This window comes from Pygoscelis adeliae, unplaced genomic scaffold, assembly GCF_000699105.1.
Source record: "Pygoscelis adeliae isolate BGI_AS28 unplaced genomic scaffold, ASM69910v1 Scaffold98, whole genome shotgun sequence".
NCBI lineage: Eukaryota > Metazoa > Chordata > Aves > Sphenisciformes > Spheniscidae > Pygoscelis > Pygoscelis adeliae.
The window spans coordinates 7,443,456-7,460,191 of NW_008825547.1; the positions used below are offsets into that span (position 1 = coordinate 7,443,456).

At 39.4% G+C, this 16,736-nt stretch overlaps 1 protein-coding gene across 1 annotated transcript; it reads right to left on the bottom strand.

The window, feature by feature from the left end:
- Positions 1 to 806: 806 nt before the first annotated feature.
- GGH (gamma-glutamyl hydrolase (conjugase, folylpolygammaglutamyl hydrolase)) lies at positions 807 to 16,617 on the bottom strand. Its single transcript, XM_009332110.1, has 9 exons — positions 16,572 to 16,617; positions 16,140 to 16,254; positions 14,803 to 14,853; positions 11,508 to 11,592; positions 8,126 to 8,264; positions 7,148 to 7,254; positions 6,954 to 7,044; positions 4,976 to 5,113; positions 807 to 1,841 (listed from the first exon to the last, which is right to left on the bottom strand). Exons 1-9 carry the CDS (start codon positions 16,615 to 16,617, stop codon positions 1,720 to 1,722), a joined length of 894 nt encoding a protein of 297 aa, XP_009330385.1. The 3' UTR covers positions 807 to 1,719.
- Between the last annotated feature and the right edge of the window lie 119 nt (positions 16,618 to 16,736).

Below are 16,736 nucleotides of genomic sequence, written 5' to 3' on the forward strand. Positions count from 1 at the left end.
TTAGGCAAATTCTTAGAGCTATTCCAAAGAACTCAGCCTTAATAAGAAGTAGAAGACTGGACTTGGTATGTAAGTATCTTAGCTGCTACGTTTATATGCAACTGTAGAGTGTAATCCTCTTTTTACACTTGGTTCTACTCAGGAGTCAGCTAATATAGTTAATATAATAAAGCCACCTATATTAAAAATGAGTTCCATTTACTGAATTTGGCTGATTTGACAAATGTAGAAATAATCTGCAATATCACATGTTTAAGCTCGTAATTACCTGGTAGTATCCTTCTGGTAGTCACAGTTAACGTCTCCTTACAGTTTTTTTAACTAATGCATTTCACATTCTCTTACGCAGTTGTTTCATGATAAAGAACAAGTTAGACAGTCTTTTCCTCAAAAAACCTGAGAAACGTACCAGCTTTATTCAGATATGGTACTTGAGAGTATAAGGTACTACAAAACAGAGCTGAGGTATAAACCTGAATTCTTCATAAGCTCCAAACCCCTATTGATGTTAACAGAGTTTGGAAGCTGTGCAATAGAGGAGAGCTATATTTGATTGTCTCATCTTAGCTCCTTTTTGGACACCACACAAAACCACCGAACAAAATTTTCACTAAGTGTGCAGCAAAGCAAAGAAAAAAAAAAAGAAAAAGATATCACAGTGTATTGAATGCAACTGCTATTATCACATTATGTCAACATTAATAAGTTTCTCATATACATTCATCTGCTGTTTGGATTCTAGCTGCATTAGACTATCCAACAAGACAGAAAGAAACTACTGTCTTTACTAAGTTAATGGCAACCGCTTGACTGGAAGTGAGAATTCTATCCAGTAGCTACAGGAAAAGTCAGACTACGTAAAGAAAAAATTAGGTTTACGTTTTTTTTAAATACAAAGAAAGGGACATCTGCATCCGTATCTGACTGCTGACTCCAGTAACTCTCAGACAAACTCTTGGAGGATATATAAAACTGAATTTGAAAAGAACAGAAAGTGGAATCAGCACTTAACTATGCCCTCCAAACTTACTTATTTTACCTGATATTTGCAATGCCTAGTTTACACTGCATCCTCATATTTATGTAGACCTCACAAGGTATAAGCACTCCAAACAACACTGAATGTACAAGAGAAACAGTTTCACAAATGGGATATATCACATGCTTTTTAGGCCAAAATGTCTCTTTGCTATCATGCCTCCTTACTATTTTGGTCAATTTTTCAAATGACAAAACAGTCCCTGTCAAGAACTTGGTTACATACACATAGTTACGACAAACCCAAGAGTCTCATTTGTTAAATCATTTGAAAAGGATAGGATTTTACTAAGCAATGTATCTAAGCCTCTAGTGCTATCATAGTCCACAACATTTTACACAGACAACTCTCATTTTAAAATATATGACTACAGTTTTTTTCCTTGTACTAAAGTGATTACTTCCAAGTTTATAAGCATAATCAAGACCTCTTCCCTGGAAGAAAAATGCATTTTTCTGTAGCTTGCCTTAAAGTGTGATCCAAGACAATTATTATGTTATTGAATGTAAATTTTTATATTAACAGTCCAACAGTGCAGAAGAAACATAGGATAAATCATTGTAAAGGAACAGAACTGTTCTGTCTTTCTGTCACGTGCAATGCACTGTATCAGTTTAATTACGCAATGCTGGCAAATAATTCCATTTATAAATAGCAACACTGCACCTTTGACACGATACTCAATCAAAAAAATAGGTTTGCTGAAATGAAGAAAATGCTCCTGTATAAATTGGAGTATAATTATAAATCAATTCTTTTCTTTCCTCATCTTCACTGGGGAAATGGTGCAGGCTCTTCCGGGCTGTAAAACATTATAAAAGTACAGATCACTTTACTGTTATCCTCCTGTATTGGGTTTGCATGGCAAGGTTTTGGTAGCGGGGGGCTACAGGGGTGGCTTCTGTGAGAAGCTGCTAGAAGCTTCCTCTATGTCCAACAGAGCCAATGCCACAGTGCCTCTGTGATAACATATTTAAGAAGGGGCAAAAAAACCCCTGCGCAACACCAGCAGCAGTCAGAAGAGAGGAGTGATAATATGTGAGAGAAACAACTCTGCAGAATCCAAGGTCAGTGAGGAAGGAGGGGGAGGAGGTGCTTCAGGTGCCGGAGCAGAGATTCCCCTGCAGCCCGTGGTGAAGACCATGGTGAGGCAGGCTGTTCCCCTGCAGCCCATGGAGGTTAACGGTCGAGCAGATATCCACCTGCAGCCCGTGGAGGACCCCATTGTGTGGGGGTGGATCCACGGAGCAGGTGGATGCCTGAAGGAGGCTGTGACCCCATGGGAAGCCCATGCTGGAGCAGGCTCCTGGCAGGACCTGGGGCCCCGTGGAGAGAGGAGCCCAGGCTGGAGCAGGTTTGCTGCCAGGACTTGTGACCCCGTGGGGGACCCACGCTGGAGCAGTCTGCTCCTGAAGGACTGCACCCCATGGAAGGGACCCATGCTGGAGCAGTGCGTGAAGAACTCCCTTGGGAGGGACCCCACGCTGGAGCAGGGGAAGAGTGTGAGGAGTCCTCCCCCTGAGGAGGAAGGAGCGGCAGAGACAACGTGTGATGAACCGACTGAAACCCCCATTCCCCGTCCCCCTGTGCTGCTGGTGGGGAGGAGGTAGAGAATTCAGAAGTAAAGTTAAGCCCAGGAAGAAGGGAGGGGTGGGGGGGAAGGTGTTTTAAGATTTAGTTTTTATTTCTCATTACCCTACTCTGATTTGATTGGCAATAAATTAAACTAATTTCCCCAAGTCGAGTCTGTTTTGCCTGTGACAGTACTTGCTGAGTGACCTCTCCCTGCCCTTATCTTGACCCATGAGCCTTTCGTTATATTTTCTCTCCCCTGTCCAGCTGAGGAGGGGGAGTGATAGAGCAGCTTTGGTGGGCACCTGGCATCCAGCCAGGGTCAACCCACTACACCTCCTTGACAGTGTCTTTCTTGGCAAAGTAAGTTATTCTATGTAGCATAACAGCAAATGGAATTACAGTAACTTGTATGTGAAGAGCTGTGAAGATACATCTTCAGAAAGCTGGTTACAGCATATTTTATTACTGGGGAGGGTTAAAGCCAAGATTGTACAAAAATATTTATCCGTGAGATACTGGCAGTATCTACCAGAGATACCAGTACTTGTAATACTGAAAGAAATGCACGAGAGTATCAGCCTACTGAAAGTTGCAGTGTTAGCATGAACTGTGCTTGTGAGGACAATAAAAACTGAATCCTTGCCTGGTTTATCATGTTGGCAACTCTACAGAAGTTAAAATTAACAACGGATGGATATGAAAATGATATTTCAGTAGAATGGTTTAGTTATTAAGAGATCACAGATGAGTATATTTTTGCCAGCTGAAAACAGCTTACATTTTTCACCCTGTGGTTTATTTTCAAAGTTAAGGAAGACATTCTGCCTTACATTAGCTAAAAACATCAATTACTCATTGCAACATTATGATATGAAGTACTCGGTAGGAGCAGCTGTACATAGATTGGGGAGGTAATGAAGAATAACTCATAATTTGGTATATGAGATGGGGGTAGACACATAGAGCTGGCTGACACAAGTTTGCTCTACTAGAATTGAAGGTAAACAGATCCAAGAGCTCGTGACACACCTGTGTGGTACTACGCACAAGCTCATTATATATGTATACATATATAAAAGAACTCACATGCACTGTGTCTCAACAGGACTTACAAGCAGAGTTGGCACTTATTTTGCCACATTTACTTGGATAATGGCCTGAGCAAGCTTACTTCTGCCTGTAATACAGTGTGCAGACAGATACTAGAGAATGTAGCAAACAAAACTAGAAAACATGCTGCATTCTAGTATTAGACTACAAAAGAAAAAACGGACTCATACTATACTTTCTCCTATTTTCCCCTTTATTTTTGTCTTAGTCTCCCATAAGTACCCTATCAAAATTCTTAAAATACAGGAATCTTATGGATACTGACAAGGAATTTTACGTGATGGAGTAGGACTACGTTACGCAAAAAAGAGCCCTGAACTTGTACGAAGCACAACTTTTATTTCTACACTCTCAGTGACCAGGTCAGCACAAGTTGCATTTCTTTAGATCACTGTCTGCTTTCTCCAATTAGGTGACTCTTTTGATTAGACATCAAATCTAGAGATCAAACTCAATTAAGTTATTATGATCTTCATAGTCCAAATTGATCAGGTAAGACAATTTCATAAATAGTCAAGTTAAAATATGAAAATTATATTTCAGCAGAATGGTTTAATAAGTATAAATAAAGGAATAAAGTAAGTTTGATCCCTTCAAATACTCCTATATTTATATCCTGCTTATTTATAGCAAATAGACCAGAAGTGTCATAAATTATCAAAATTTTACACATTAGTTACTTCCAGCTTCTTTGGGTATAAACAAACAAATCAGAAGCTCTGTAAAATTCAAAACCTTCTTGTGCTGTCTATAGTATATAACTGTGGGCACCATATTGCACCCCTTTGATACATCCATATACTGCCCAAGCAGTATTTATAATCTTGGTGCGTATATTTTGCAAGCAAAACTGAGAATACATTGAACGACTGTAACTCAGTTTGGAACTGAAGAAACCTCTGGAATTATGAATGGAGTATTTTTTTTTCATTTCATTGTCTTTGTGCAAGGGAGGCTAAAATGTTACAGTGATCATTCGAAATGGTAGAAAGTCACAGCACAATGCTTTTGAGCCAGTCTACTGAAAAGAGTTTGTGGAATGCCTGGCCTTTTGATGTGACTTTTACTAAGCCATTCTATTTCTAGTAACCCTTGGTTTTTTATAAGCCTATAAAGCTTGCAGAGTAATCTTCTCAGAAAGCAGTAAGAGGTACTGAACTTTGACAGCTGAAAAAGAGGTCTGTCGTCTTCAAACATTTTCACTAATGCTTCACTCTAAAAAACGACATTTATAGATAATAAACTTTTTACCTTCATTAATGAAGAAGTCAGCTATATAATATGCTGCTCTTACAGCTGATGGGGAATGTGGAATGCCTGGTGAATTCTTCCACTCATAAGGACTTTTCTCTGGATGCCACTGAACGCCATAAATTGGATATTCGTATGCTGCAACAAGCACAAAGCACGTAAGCAAGGACTATGCCTTAAGAATTATGCGCTTAGTCTTACTGCAAAAGAAACTCAAAGGATAAAGCTACAAAAATACCTCACTGTCCTGGTTTCGGCAGGGATAGAGTTCATTTCCTTCCTAGGAGCTGGCACAGTGCTGTGTTTTGGATTTAGGGTGAGAATAATGTTGATAACACACGGATGTTTTAGTTGTTGCTAAGTAGAGCTTGCACTAAGTCAAGGACTTTTCAGCATCCCATGCTCTACTGACCGAGAAGGCTGGAGGTGCACAAGCTGGGAGGGGGCACAGCCAGGACAGCTGACCCACACTGGCCACAGGGACATTCCATACCATGTGACATCATGCTCAGTACATAAACTGGGGAAAGCTGGCCGGGGGGGCTGCTGCTGGGGGACTGGCTGGGCATCGGTCAATCGATTGCTTTGTATATTATTATTATTACTACTACATTATTATTATTATTATTATTTTATTTCAATCATTGAACTGTTTTTATCTCAATTCATGAGTTTTTCTCACTTCTACTCTTCCAATTCTCTCTCCCATCTCACTGGGGTCTGGGTGGGGGGGGGCATCAGGGAGTGAGCAAGCAGCTGTGTGGTGCTCAGTTGCCGACTGACTGAGGTTAAACCACGACACTCACTTATCAACAGTTTCACAAAAGCTTCAACAGCAAGTTGAAACTCTGTTAAAGTCGCAGTAGAACTGAAGGGAAAGAAATGGATAAAGGGTCTCATTCCATGCGAAAAGATTTTTGTACATCACTGTTTTGATTATTCATTTCAGAATTAATATATATATACTAAAAAATAATGTTACAAGTGTATCAGCCTCAAAACTTCCTATCTACTGCCAGCATCACTCAACGTACAATATTCACAGCCACACAGGATATCCCTGGCAGTTCCATGGGACAGATCCAAGTCTTACAATCTCCTTGAAGGCCCACTCAACCCAGGGGCAGCTCCCAGCTGCTCTGTGCCAGGCCCGATACACGCATGGGGAAGTCAGTCCTCAACTCTCTTACAGAGAATAGCAGCACAGCAGCTGATGACTGCTCTGTGATAAACCACTTGCAGGCATGGGAGATGTCTGTCATTAGCCTAATCAGGTTTTCTGATCAAACTGCTATTCTTCTCTTCTGAAGGACAGACAGTATGCCACACAGAAAAATCCCATGGGCTGACAGCTGGGCCTTACTGTAGAGCTGCTGGTAGTGCACTGATCAAGATAAACCACTCCCTAAAGAGCTAACTTGTTTCTTGAGCTGAGCAAGCCTGGTGCAAAACATACGCAACACAAGGTAAGTAATGCAAAAGGCTTTTGGAAGAGGGCAATTACCAGTATTGCTGCTAAAGTAATGAAGGAGGTTGCTGTTACCTCAGTACCCCGAATTGTATACAATTCAATGTCACCATACAGCAAACAGATACAGAGCATCACAGGAATGCAAGCATAAGCAGACAGACAGAAAGCAAGGTGCAACAGAGGCATGTTGCACTGTGGAGGGATTAAACTACTACAGGATGAGTGCATCACAGCACTCCAATATTCCAGTGCTAAAATGTAACAGCATATCTGGAAGGGGAACAGCAGGTGAGAGAAGTAAGTAATTAGGCTCACAGATACGTACTCAAAAGATAAAATATCCCTGCAAACAGAGCGTGTTCCTCACAGCCACAGCACCGACAGGGCTGATGCTCACCCTGCTATTCTAACAGCAAGCTTGCAGTACAACTTAACATCAATGCCACACCACCTCTAAAGAACTAGTTTGTTACAGTCACAGTTTACAAAGGAAATTCATTTCCCTACCTTCCATGGTAGATATAAACTCCACTTTGTTATCGGTGTTAGTAGTCAGAACTTTATAGAAATTACGAAGCTCTTCATTCTTTGTGAAATTCTGTGATAAGGAGGGGGGAAAAAAAGATATGTTATTTGCTCATTTATTTCTAGTTTTAACAGAGCAAATGTGTTTGTGTTCAGGAAATAAAATAATCAAATACCTCCATGGAGAGGCTCCACATATGAAAGTTTGATGTCAACGGCTCAGTAGCAAATGCATGTAATACATCATCAGGGAAATTCTTGAATAATCTACTGTCTTTTGCAGCTATTACAAAGAAAAATGAGAAAAGGATACTGTCCATTACCCAAGCTGCTAACAGATGGACTAATACTGAACAGGAGACAAATTTAATAAAACACTGCATTAAAGTAAACTTTTTTCTGTAGTATAACTTTATGATTTTAGAACACACTGCAAGGAAAATCAGTGAAATAACTACAACAGGTTTCCAATATGCTGTTACCACTGTCCTCCAGTCTTGACCCAGAGAGGACCCAACTTTGCTACCTCACTAAAATAAGCATCATTCTTTGCCACTCATTTCAGTGACCTTTCCATTCACAGTGAGCATAAATGACAGAATTTGTGAATGCTACATGGTCCACAGATGGACTACTCACAAATTAAAGGATAAAGCATCAACAGAGGCCACATTTTACCAGTGTTGCTGAGTGGCACAGCTCTGTCTTAAGGGATCTCTCTGATTTCAATACTGTACAAATGGGACAGCAATGCTAATATTCATCATTAGGAAAGATGCAATTTGAAAAATTTAAAATCACCTGCTGTCTGACTTTGATAGGTTTTGGACCCGTGAATTTTGTTCAACTTGGTTAACAAAAAGGGACTAAACCCACATTATTTTTGTAGGTCCAAATTATCAAATGACTTGAAAAGCCACAACTGTGTTTTTTGCTGACTGCTGATTGCTTCAAATGGCGTGTGCTCACATCTCTGCTTTAGAAGTGATAGAGTTGCACTGACTTTATGAAAACAGTCATGGCAACTTAACAAGAAAGAATTTAACAAGATAATCATCAGAAACCTCCCAAACATTCACCCCTGCCTATTTATCAAGAACAAAACACACCACCTCTCAGCAAAACTCAGACATGAGATGTAATGGATTTTTCACCTGAGGTAAAGTTCAGAGGGAGTGCAAAACCATCTGTCTTGGTATTAACAAGTAAAACTTTGCCACTTGTGAGATACGTAAGCTCTTCGTGTCCAAGACATGTTCCCCATACTGGGAAATAATCTCCTTTATCGTTAGCCTTCAAAATAAAAAGCAACAACATAAGGAAAAAGTACTGAAGATGTACAGAAAGACTGAAGAGAACATCCTACTCTTTTTGTTTTCTCTTGTGTAGGTGAGAAATAAAACTACTACAGTAGTACAAATTGCTACCGGAGGAATTGTAACAGTTCAATTACAATTGAAACAAACACAGCCTCCCTTAGGTTTTCTCCTAAAATATGAAGGCTAGGGGATGCCCATTGAAGCAGTAAACTGAGCCTAACGTTGATATTAATTTGACTGTTCTCTTCTACGAATAAGTAATGTTGAGAGCAGCCTAAACAGAAACCACAAAATGACAACCTTTCTATAAAAAAGGCAATCATAAGAAGGGACAAAAACCAATCTGTCACCATTTGGAGGGAAAGCCTATTCATTACAATTCCTACTTTTATATGAAGCGCATTATGATCACATAGCAAGGGCCCTTTGCAATGTCCATACGCCTGTGCCCACCCATCTGTATTAAGAAAACATAAATCCTATTACCAGCATGGCTATGGTCTTAAGTGACATACTTATATGCTTGTTTAACTAGCAGGTTTGGACCTGTGTTCCAGAAAGATAAATTTTGAGTTTAAGCAACATAAAAAAAGTGACAATCATTTTCAAAAGAATAAAAATTGGCAGTTAAGTACAAAAACAAGAGAAGAAAGCAAAAAGAGAATACAACTAGCTTCCTGTCACTTAACTGAGCACAGTGCATACACACAGTGGAAATTTGTATTTTTGTATGGTTTATTCCTGATAGCAAGTGCATGTTAAAGACTGGGATGTTTCAGAACTCCTGTTTTTGTGAAATCTGAGTAGTCTTTCTTAACTTGTTTCTAAACACTTTTAAGTTATGCATACCACATCACACATCCTCCCCCAAGGAGCTGCTTGCTCAAAAGCCTTTTTTTTTGAGAAAGCTGAAGTTGCAGGCTTAGAATAAAAATGTTACCCTACTGCATTACTGATAGTATGGTAATAAAAGCCCATATAACTACTTCTTCTCAGAGGAAAACATGGAAGATTTACAGAAAGGCAGCTAATAGTACTGCAGAGTCTTCATGACCACCCGTCATGCATGGCTAGACACAGGACTTGCAGCTCCACTGTCTGTCTTTCATGTAAGTGAGGAATAAAACCACTAAAGGCAAAACAGTTTAAGAACTATTACAACTGAACCATAAACATTTTGTGCCCCCCCCCCTTTTTTTTTTTAAATAAACATTAGCCTGGAGGTTAAGCATATATTAAACAACACCCAAGACATCAGATTTTAAAACCTAACTTAAAAGCTGGAAAACAGTATTTCATTTAGGTTTTTGCCTAGCTAGTAAAATTCTATTGTCTTGGATAGGAATTAGCATTTCTCATCCTCTATTCACATTAAAGCAGAGTCAGACCAAGTCATTTCTCATTGTGAGCATTTGAAAGTGAAAAGGAGCCCGCGTATGTTTTAAAAAAACTTAAAATTCAGTCAATTCTGTACCTGCTAATACACTCGATTATTGTAGCTTACCGTACTTTAGTAAAACTACCAATATTTTATAGCACTAATTAAGTCTCAAAAGATGAAAATCAAAACACACGATCATCACAAATAGCACAGAGAAACCCCCCAACTTATTAGTAAGGGTTACCTATGATGAACTGAAAATTATTTTCTGCCTTTCACTCACCTGAAGTACACATACCATCCAATAAACCCGTCTCTCTGATCATAAAATTATGACATACGCAATTCAGTTAATCATTGTGAAACGTCAATAGAATTTCGTAATAGTACCGCAAACCACAAGAAACCCTTGCCCCAGTACTGAATACCAAGACACAGGCTGCACTTCACACAGTTTCAAAGAGACAAATGAGATTAATTGTCTCACATAAAAGTGAGATAGTCTTTGTAAGATTCAGGTTTAAGGCAACAGACTAATGATCACCACGAATAAAGACAGACAAAAGAATAACAACATTGGTTATTGGTGCCACGGGGATTAAGAGTAGGAAACTTAATTACTGAATTGGAGCAGCTGACTGGTCCTGCGAATGCCACCGCCTGCGCTTTCCTTGCTTGCTACTGGTAAGTCAGCAGCAGGGGTAGAAGAGGAATTCCTCACTGCCAATGAACACTTCTACCATGGTAACAGTTTAAGCACTACTCATAACTGCCTCTAGAATCGGGCAAAGTTTACCAAAGTATGACTTCCATAACAATTTTAATCCACCTTAGCTGGAAATAAAATAAAGCCAGTAAAGAGGAAAAAAGGAAGAAAATTTACCATTTTATTCGATTTGAATACAGAAGATCCCTAATAAATCATAAGGATTGTACATAAAGCTCAGTGAATCTCCGTGCCTTTCCACAATGCAAATTTTAGTTCAAAATGTGTTGACTACTACCTGAAAAAACCCACCTCTTATGCTCTAAGAGAATTAAATCTTCAATAAGGATTCAGAGCCTTCCTGATGTTCTTTGAAAGAAACAGCTTTCCCACAAATTCAATCTTTTCTTAAGAAAGCTAATGATCATATAAATAATAAAAAATTAATATAACCTTTCAAGTGTTCTTCCCACCTTTTTTCGTGTTATAAATTTAGCTAGTGTTTACTTTAAAAATCTGCTATATTTACAGTTACCAATGCAAAGAAATAGGTAAAATGGTATAACATGCTAATGTAGATCCTTCATCTGCACCTCCAAAGATACATTTAAATCTACTTATCTATAAGTGTGTGTGTATATATATATGCGAAGGGAGGGCTTCATGTTATATTACTGTAAATTGGTTTATTTGAGAGTCTCTCTAGAATTCCTTCCGAGTCTAAACTTTAGTCATAAGACTTCTACAAATGATTACATTTAAGTATATCTTTGTTCAACATTCAACGTCAATGGATACTCTGCACTTTTGGAAGGCATTATTATTACTTTATTGCAAGTTCCACACAGCCATAAAGCCCCAGGTACAATGAATAAATGATACCGTTCTCACCTTAAGAACTTGGGAGTTTAAGATCATGAGACAACATATAGCAGGAGAGGATGTCAGAAGTCTGAATCTTAAGCTATTAAATGATTTTTTTATGCAGAAGCCAGCAATGAGCTACTTATTATTAGGCTTACAGTTAACACACTGGATGCCAATGGAAAACCATGAAAATATGAGTCTCCCTGTCATTTTGATCTCTGAACAGTGACAATAACAAGAACAGACTGTTCCTTAGTAATTACCTCTAATGCCTTGCGGTAAAATATCTTAGCAACCCTGGAATATTCTGAAGTCTTAAGATCCACACCACCTCCTGGAAAAAGTACCCTGAAAGGCAACATCCAAGAATCTGATTAGCAACGGTGATCAAACTAAAACCTGGACTATGTACACAGAGAAAGGTCTGATAGTGGTTTTAAGGAGAGGATTCAGGTCTAGGTTAAAGACACCTACATTTCAGAAGTCTACAGACAGGCATCTAAGCTTCCATTATGGACAGCAGGGATCTAGTCAGAAAAGTCAATGGAGGGTCAAATAGGTTTTTTAGAGCAGACACCTAACTGGTCGGTAGGTAGAACAACCCTGTAGGCTCCACGGGCTGTACTGACTAGCACTCAATTAATTATGTGAGATTAGACAGCTAGCGCACACGCAGACAGCTAAGTTTAGGTGTCTAAGTCTTTAACTAAATCATATCCTAAATCTTAGTGTTCTTCTACTGAAGAATGGTTATTATCACAAAGTAATGACCGAGCCTCATGCAATATAAGGAAGAGTAAACAGAAACTACACAAAACTTAGAAATTCCAGCTGGTACGCAAAAGGGTTGTGTGCCATGACTCCATCAAATCCTGCCCTGACTCTTAGCTGGCTCTCCCTACCACTTTAAAAACCTGGCCCCAATCTTAATCCATCCTGTTCAATTTCGGTAAAGAAGAATTGTGGCCCTGGCAGAGTGACCTTCTTTATGCAGACAACACAGATCAAAAAGTTCCCATTAAAAGGGAAAAAAAAGTACGTTTGGCCATACCTTTTGGTCACACAGGATCTAATATAGATGAAGAAGACAAAGCAATCTCAGAGAGAATTTCAAAGAAATAGCGCACAGTCTTTTTCCACCACAAAAAATAATCAGCAATGGCAATTCTCTGTGTGGCTCCCCAAACCCAAACACCACAAAAGAGAGAGACACAGTGCTAGTACAGTCTAGCAGAGATTTCACATGTACACATGATGACATGGAAAGTAATCAAGTACCATCAGAGACAGTAACATGAAATAAAGGAAGTCTCTTCTGGCTGTAACTGGAACAGTACCCGCAGAACTGACAGAACTGAATGTGTCAGCACTCCCTAACACACTGCAGCAGAACCTCTATTAGATTTACTCAAGCCACATCCATCAGTTGCTGATTTTTTACCAAAATGGCTGAAGGATTTCCTCTACATTTCTGTGCTCTGGAAACAGCAACCTGTATCAGTGAGATACTAACAAGCAGCTAGAAATAACTAACATCTCAGATGATCCCATGCATTTGCAGAGCGAGTGTGTGTTTAAACCCTTGTGACTAGGTTTATTTTAAGGTGAATGATGCACAGGATCATACAAAAGCCACCAAGTATCTGGCGGAAAAGTGGAGCGGTATTCACAAAAATATAAATCAGATTACTCTCCAGTGCCAATATAGAAAATGAATACAGCCAAAGGTATTTTTCAAAACAGGCCAGGTTATAGATTTCTACAGAGATCTAGTTAGACAAATAAGGCAATCCTTACCTGGAAGTGGTAGAAAATTCACTTCACCTGTTCCTTCTGTTCAAACCAAAAACTGGCCAATACTAATTAGGAAAAACAATTGTCATTTCTGCTAATGCAAAAGGAAGTATCCCATTAAGTAGCAATGATAATGGCTTGATATTGTCATAAGCAGATTGAGATGTAACTACCTGTATTCCAGTATCTCTAACTGGTTAGAGCTTATAATGTTCACTGTGAATTTCAAAAGCTATCTCAGGAGTACATTGCTATATTAATAAAATTCTGTCTCTACTATAGTAAATATCATGATTTTAAGAAGGTGACATTTAATAATAAATAATTTCCAACTGCAAAGAACCTGGAGCTAAGGTCTTACAACATGAAAGATCAATGTGTCTCTCTCTTATTCTAAGTTTCCACAGAACGGAAAGTCCTTCCCTCCAGAGATCTTATTTGTTATTTATACACAGCTATACTGTGGAAGCCATTAGCTGACAGTGGAGGGCAACAAGAGGAAATACAGACCATCCTTACCCACCTACATAGCACAAACCCAACTGCCAGCCACTGCAAAGACAGAAGGATAAGGGAACCGGATCTACTTGCCTAACACCCTCTTCTGCATTGAGGTAGGTGGCGAGGTAGAAAGAATGGGAGACCCCACTGGTGAAAGTCCTTTTGGCAACCAAAGAGAGGCTGGCAGCCATGAGAAAGGGATGAAATTATTCATTTTGTCTCCAACATGAGGAGCCACAGGGGAGAAAGTGTCACTGTCTTACACTTGCTTTTACTGCAAGACTGTAAAGACCCACGTCTTAGAGTACAGGGCATACTGTGGAGCAGAAGTGGAAAATGCTCTCCCCAGCCAGCCACAGGTCTAAATCTGCAAGTTCTACACATGTTGATTAACATTCTAGTACATGCATAAGCTTAAAAAAATATTCATGGTTTAAGATTGCTCATCTCATGACTACGAGTAGCCCAATCACATGCTGTGGGCTCACATACAACCAAGCCTGTGAAGTGTAGCATCAGCTGATTTAACTCTTCTAAAGTGTACTTTTAGCACAAGGCAAACGTAACAGGTTTTGACTTTGCTTAGTCCACAACTAAAATTTGTTAAATTAGATCACATTATCCCACATTTAAAATGTAGGAAGAACACATGGGTGGACAGTTGCCATAGGTCAGCTGAAAAGTTAGAATGTTTGTCTAACAAAGACCTAAGCCACAGAATCGTGACAGGCAAGACGGGCCATTCAAGAAGCAAGAGAGAAAGCACCTGTGGAGAAAAGGGTAGAAGAGACTGGAAATTAGAAACTTTTATGATACAGGAGATATGGAGAGGACTGGAAGAGGGAAGAAAGGGTAGGAACAGGGACGAAACACCCAGCAAGTGCTATTAAATATCAAAATTAAGGTGATCACTCAAATGAGGAAGAGGAAAAAACTAACAAAGAGGAACTGGGCTATTTCACTTGTAAAATTGTTAACCACTATAATGCCACTTCTGTCTGCCTGAAGACAAACACAGAATGCCAAGATGAGCCTTGGCACTGGTACAGATTATCTGACATGTACTCCTCAAGGAAGAAAAGGAAGCAGACCGACATCGGATGAAACAGTGCTCTCTCTGTCTTAGAACATATTCACATGTCTGCAGCGAGCGCTCAGCACAACCTCTCAAGAGAGTAGAAAGATAGCGCTCCTGGGAATACAGCAGAGATCAAAACCAGAACTACCACATCTTTCAACAGAAAATCCGTGCTCAAAACTTACCCATTAATAGAGTGGAATATTTTATCATATTCTTCATCTGAAAGATTTAATCTAAAACACCAAGAAAATAGTTACAGAATACATATGGAATATACATATTTAACCACAAAAATATCATCGTTATTGAACAGAAACATGAGACACAGGAAATATGTAGAAAACATGCTTTAAATAGAATAAAATAGACCCAAATCAAATGAATCATTTCACTTGAAACAGCTCAGTCCACAAGATTGAAAATAGGGCCCTGTCAGGTACAGTTCAGGATTAGGTACTCTGAGACCCCTTTGCAGACACTCATTAAATTTAACATTTACTTGAATGGCATGGTTATTATTTCCTGCGGACCGGCAACTCTGGTTTCCAATTCACTCCAAGAAGGGCAGAGCTGCAAACAGCGGGTCACACCCATTCTTCAGCAAAGATATCGTTGAGAAGTGGAAAGATGAGAAAGACCTCGGCATCAGCAAAACACCAGCAAATCAGTATGACAGCTACACTCATGTAGAACTGATACACTGGGTATATTTAAAGCATTCAGCTTTGCTGCATCTAACTTAGTTGCCAGAACTAGAAGCCTCCATTCATCGATGAAGCTTCTGGTAAGCAAACATTCTGAAAGCTCTACCAGCTACGCGAGGAACACTGGCTTCTAATTCAGACACTTAACTGGTGCTCTTATTGGACTGTGTAGATACATCCTATTGTGATTTTCTGCAGCTGCATTAGTATCGTTCTTAAGTTCTGACCATTATCATTTTAACATCCGATTTCAGTGCATTTACTATTTTATAGCTAACTGTCGGCTATGAAGTATTGTCAGTTCCGTTACTTACTCTGCGACTTTTTACCCAACAACCAAAATACAACACATGGAGTTAGTGACCCATAGTTTGAGCTGAACTGGACTTTGGTTTCTTCAAGGAGTACCGACAGCCTTCCTCCACTACTTGAATTCTAGGACCACAGAATGTGACAAAAGATAGTGTGTATATATGTATCTAGATACCTATGTGCGTCTGTGGGGCACTACACATTAGACTGAATATAACTAAATTCAAAAACCACAGATGCGAACTATGGAGGGTGATTTTACAGGTAAAAAAAAAAGTATTTTTCACATAAATGTTACTATCATAAGAAGAAATATTAAAAATTACATGTTCCAGCCTGCTTTTGTTCTGATTTCTAAAACTCCATGCAAATTGTGGCATCTTCAAATAGTCTTTGAGGAGCTCTAAACACTCAGAAAAGCAGCACAACTGCTTTCTGTGCCTTTAAGATGATACCCTTACGTTAAACAATTATGACCCACTTGTAAGGATATAAAAATCTACCTTATTGGCACAACTCGGGCACCGGCAGATTCCAAAAACTTCACATATGAAGCTGCAATATAAGAACTTCCAAATCTGCGGAACTTCTCAAAGTGACATTCCTGTGACAATATCCCTGAAGGGGCCAAGAAAGAAAGTTAGCACTATACAAACAGCCAATGCTATGCACCGAAAGAAGAATTAAACTCCGATTTCCTGTATGCCATATTACATTTATTGACTGAAAGAATTGCAAACACTGAGACAATGGGGCATCAATTACGATGCCTTGTCAAAAGGTACCAAACAAACACACATTATTTAAGACTCAGCTTCCCTGCTTTATCTAGTTAGCACTACAACTTCTCTTAAGTAAGTTATTGTTATTTTAAATTTTTTTAAACGAAGTATGTATAGCGTAACACTATTTATAAAAGCTTTAACCACACCTACGCTTCAGGAGACCTGCCACTCCACACAGAAACCGGCAGGGTGTCATGTGGGTTGTGGGAGCCGTTCCCTCCCCCGGGACGACGAAGGCAGGGTGCGAGGCAGCCCTCGGCCGCCCTGTTACCCTGGGCCGGCCGGTAATCCCCGGGGAGCGGCCGCCGGGAGCTC

Coding starts and splice junctions, on each gene's coding strand:
- GGH (XM_009332110.1), bottom strand. CDS start 16,617: ATGACACCCTGCCGGTTTCTGTGTGGAGTGGCAGGTCTCCTGAAGC. Junction 11,593..14,802: donor ATATTCCACTCTATTAATGG/GTAAGTTTTGAG, acceptor GTTGCCTTTCAG/GGTACTTTTTCCAGGAGGTG. Junction 7,255..8,125: donor CCCTCTGAACTTTACCTCAG/GTGAAAAATCCA, acceptor TCTTTGTAATAG/CTGCAAAAGACAGTAGATTA.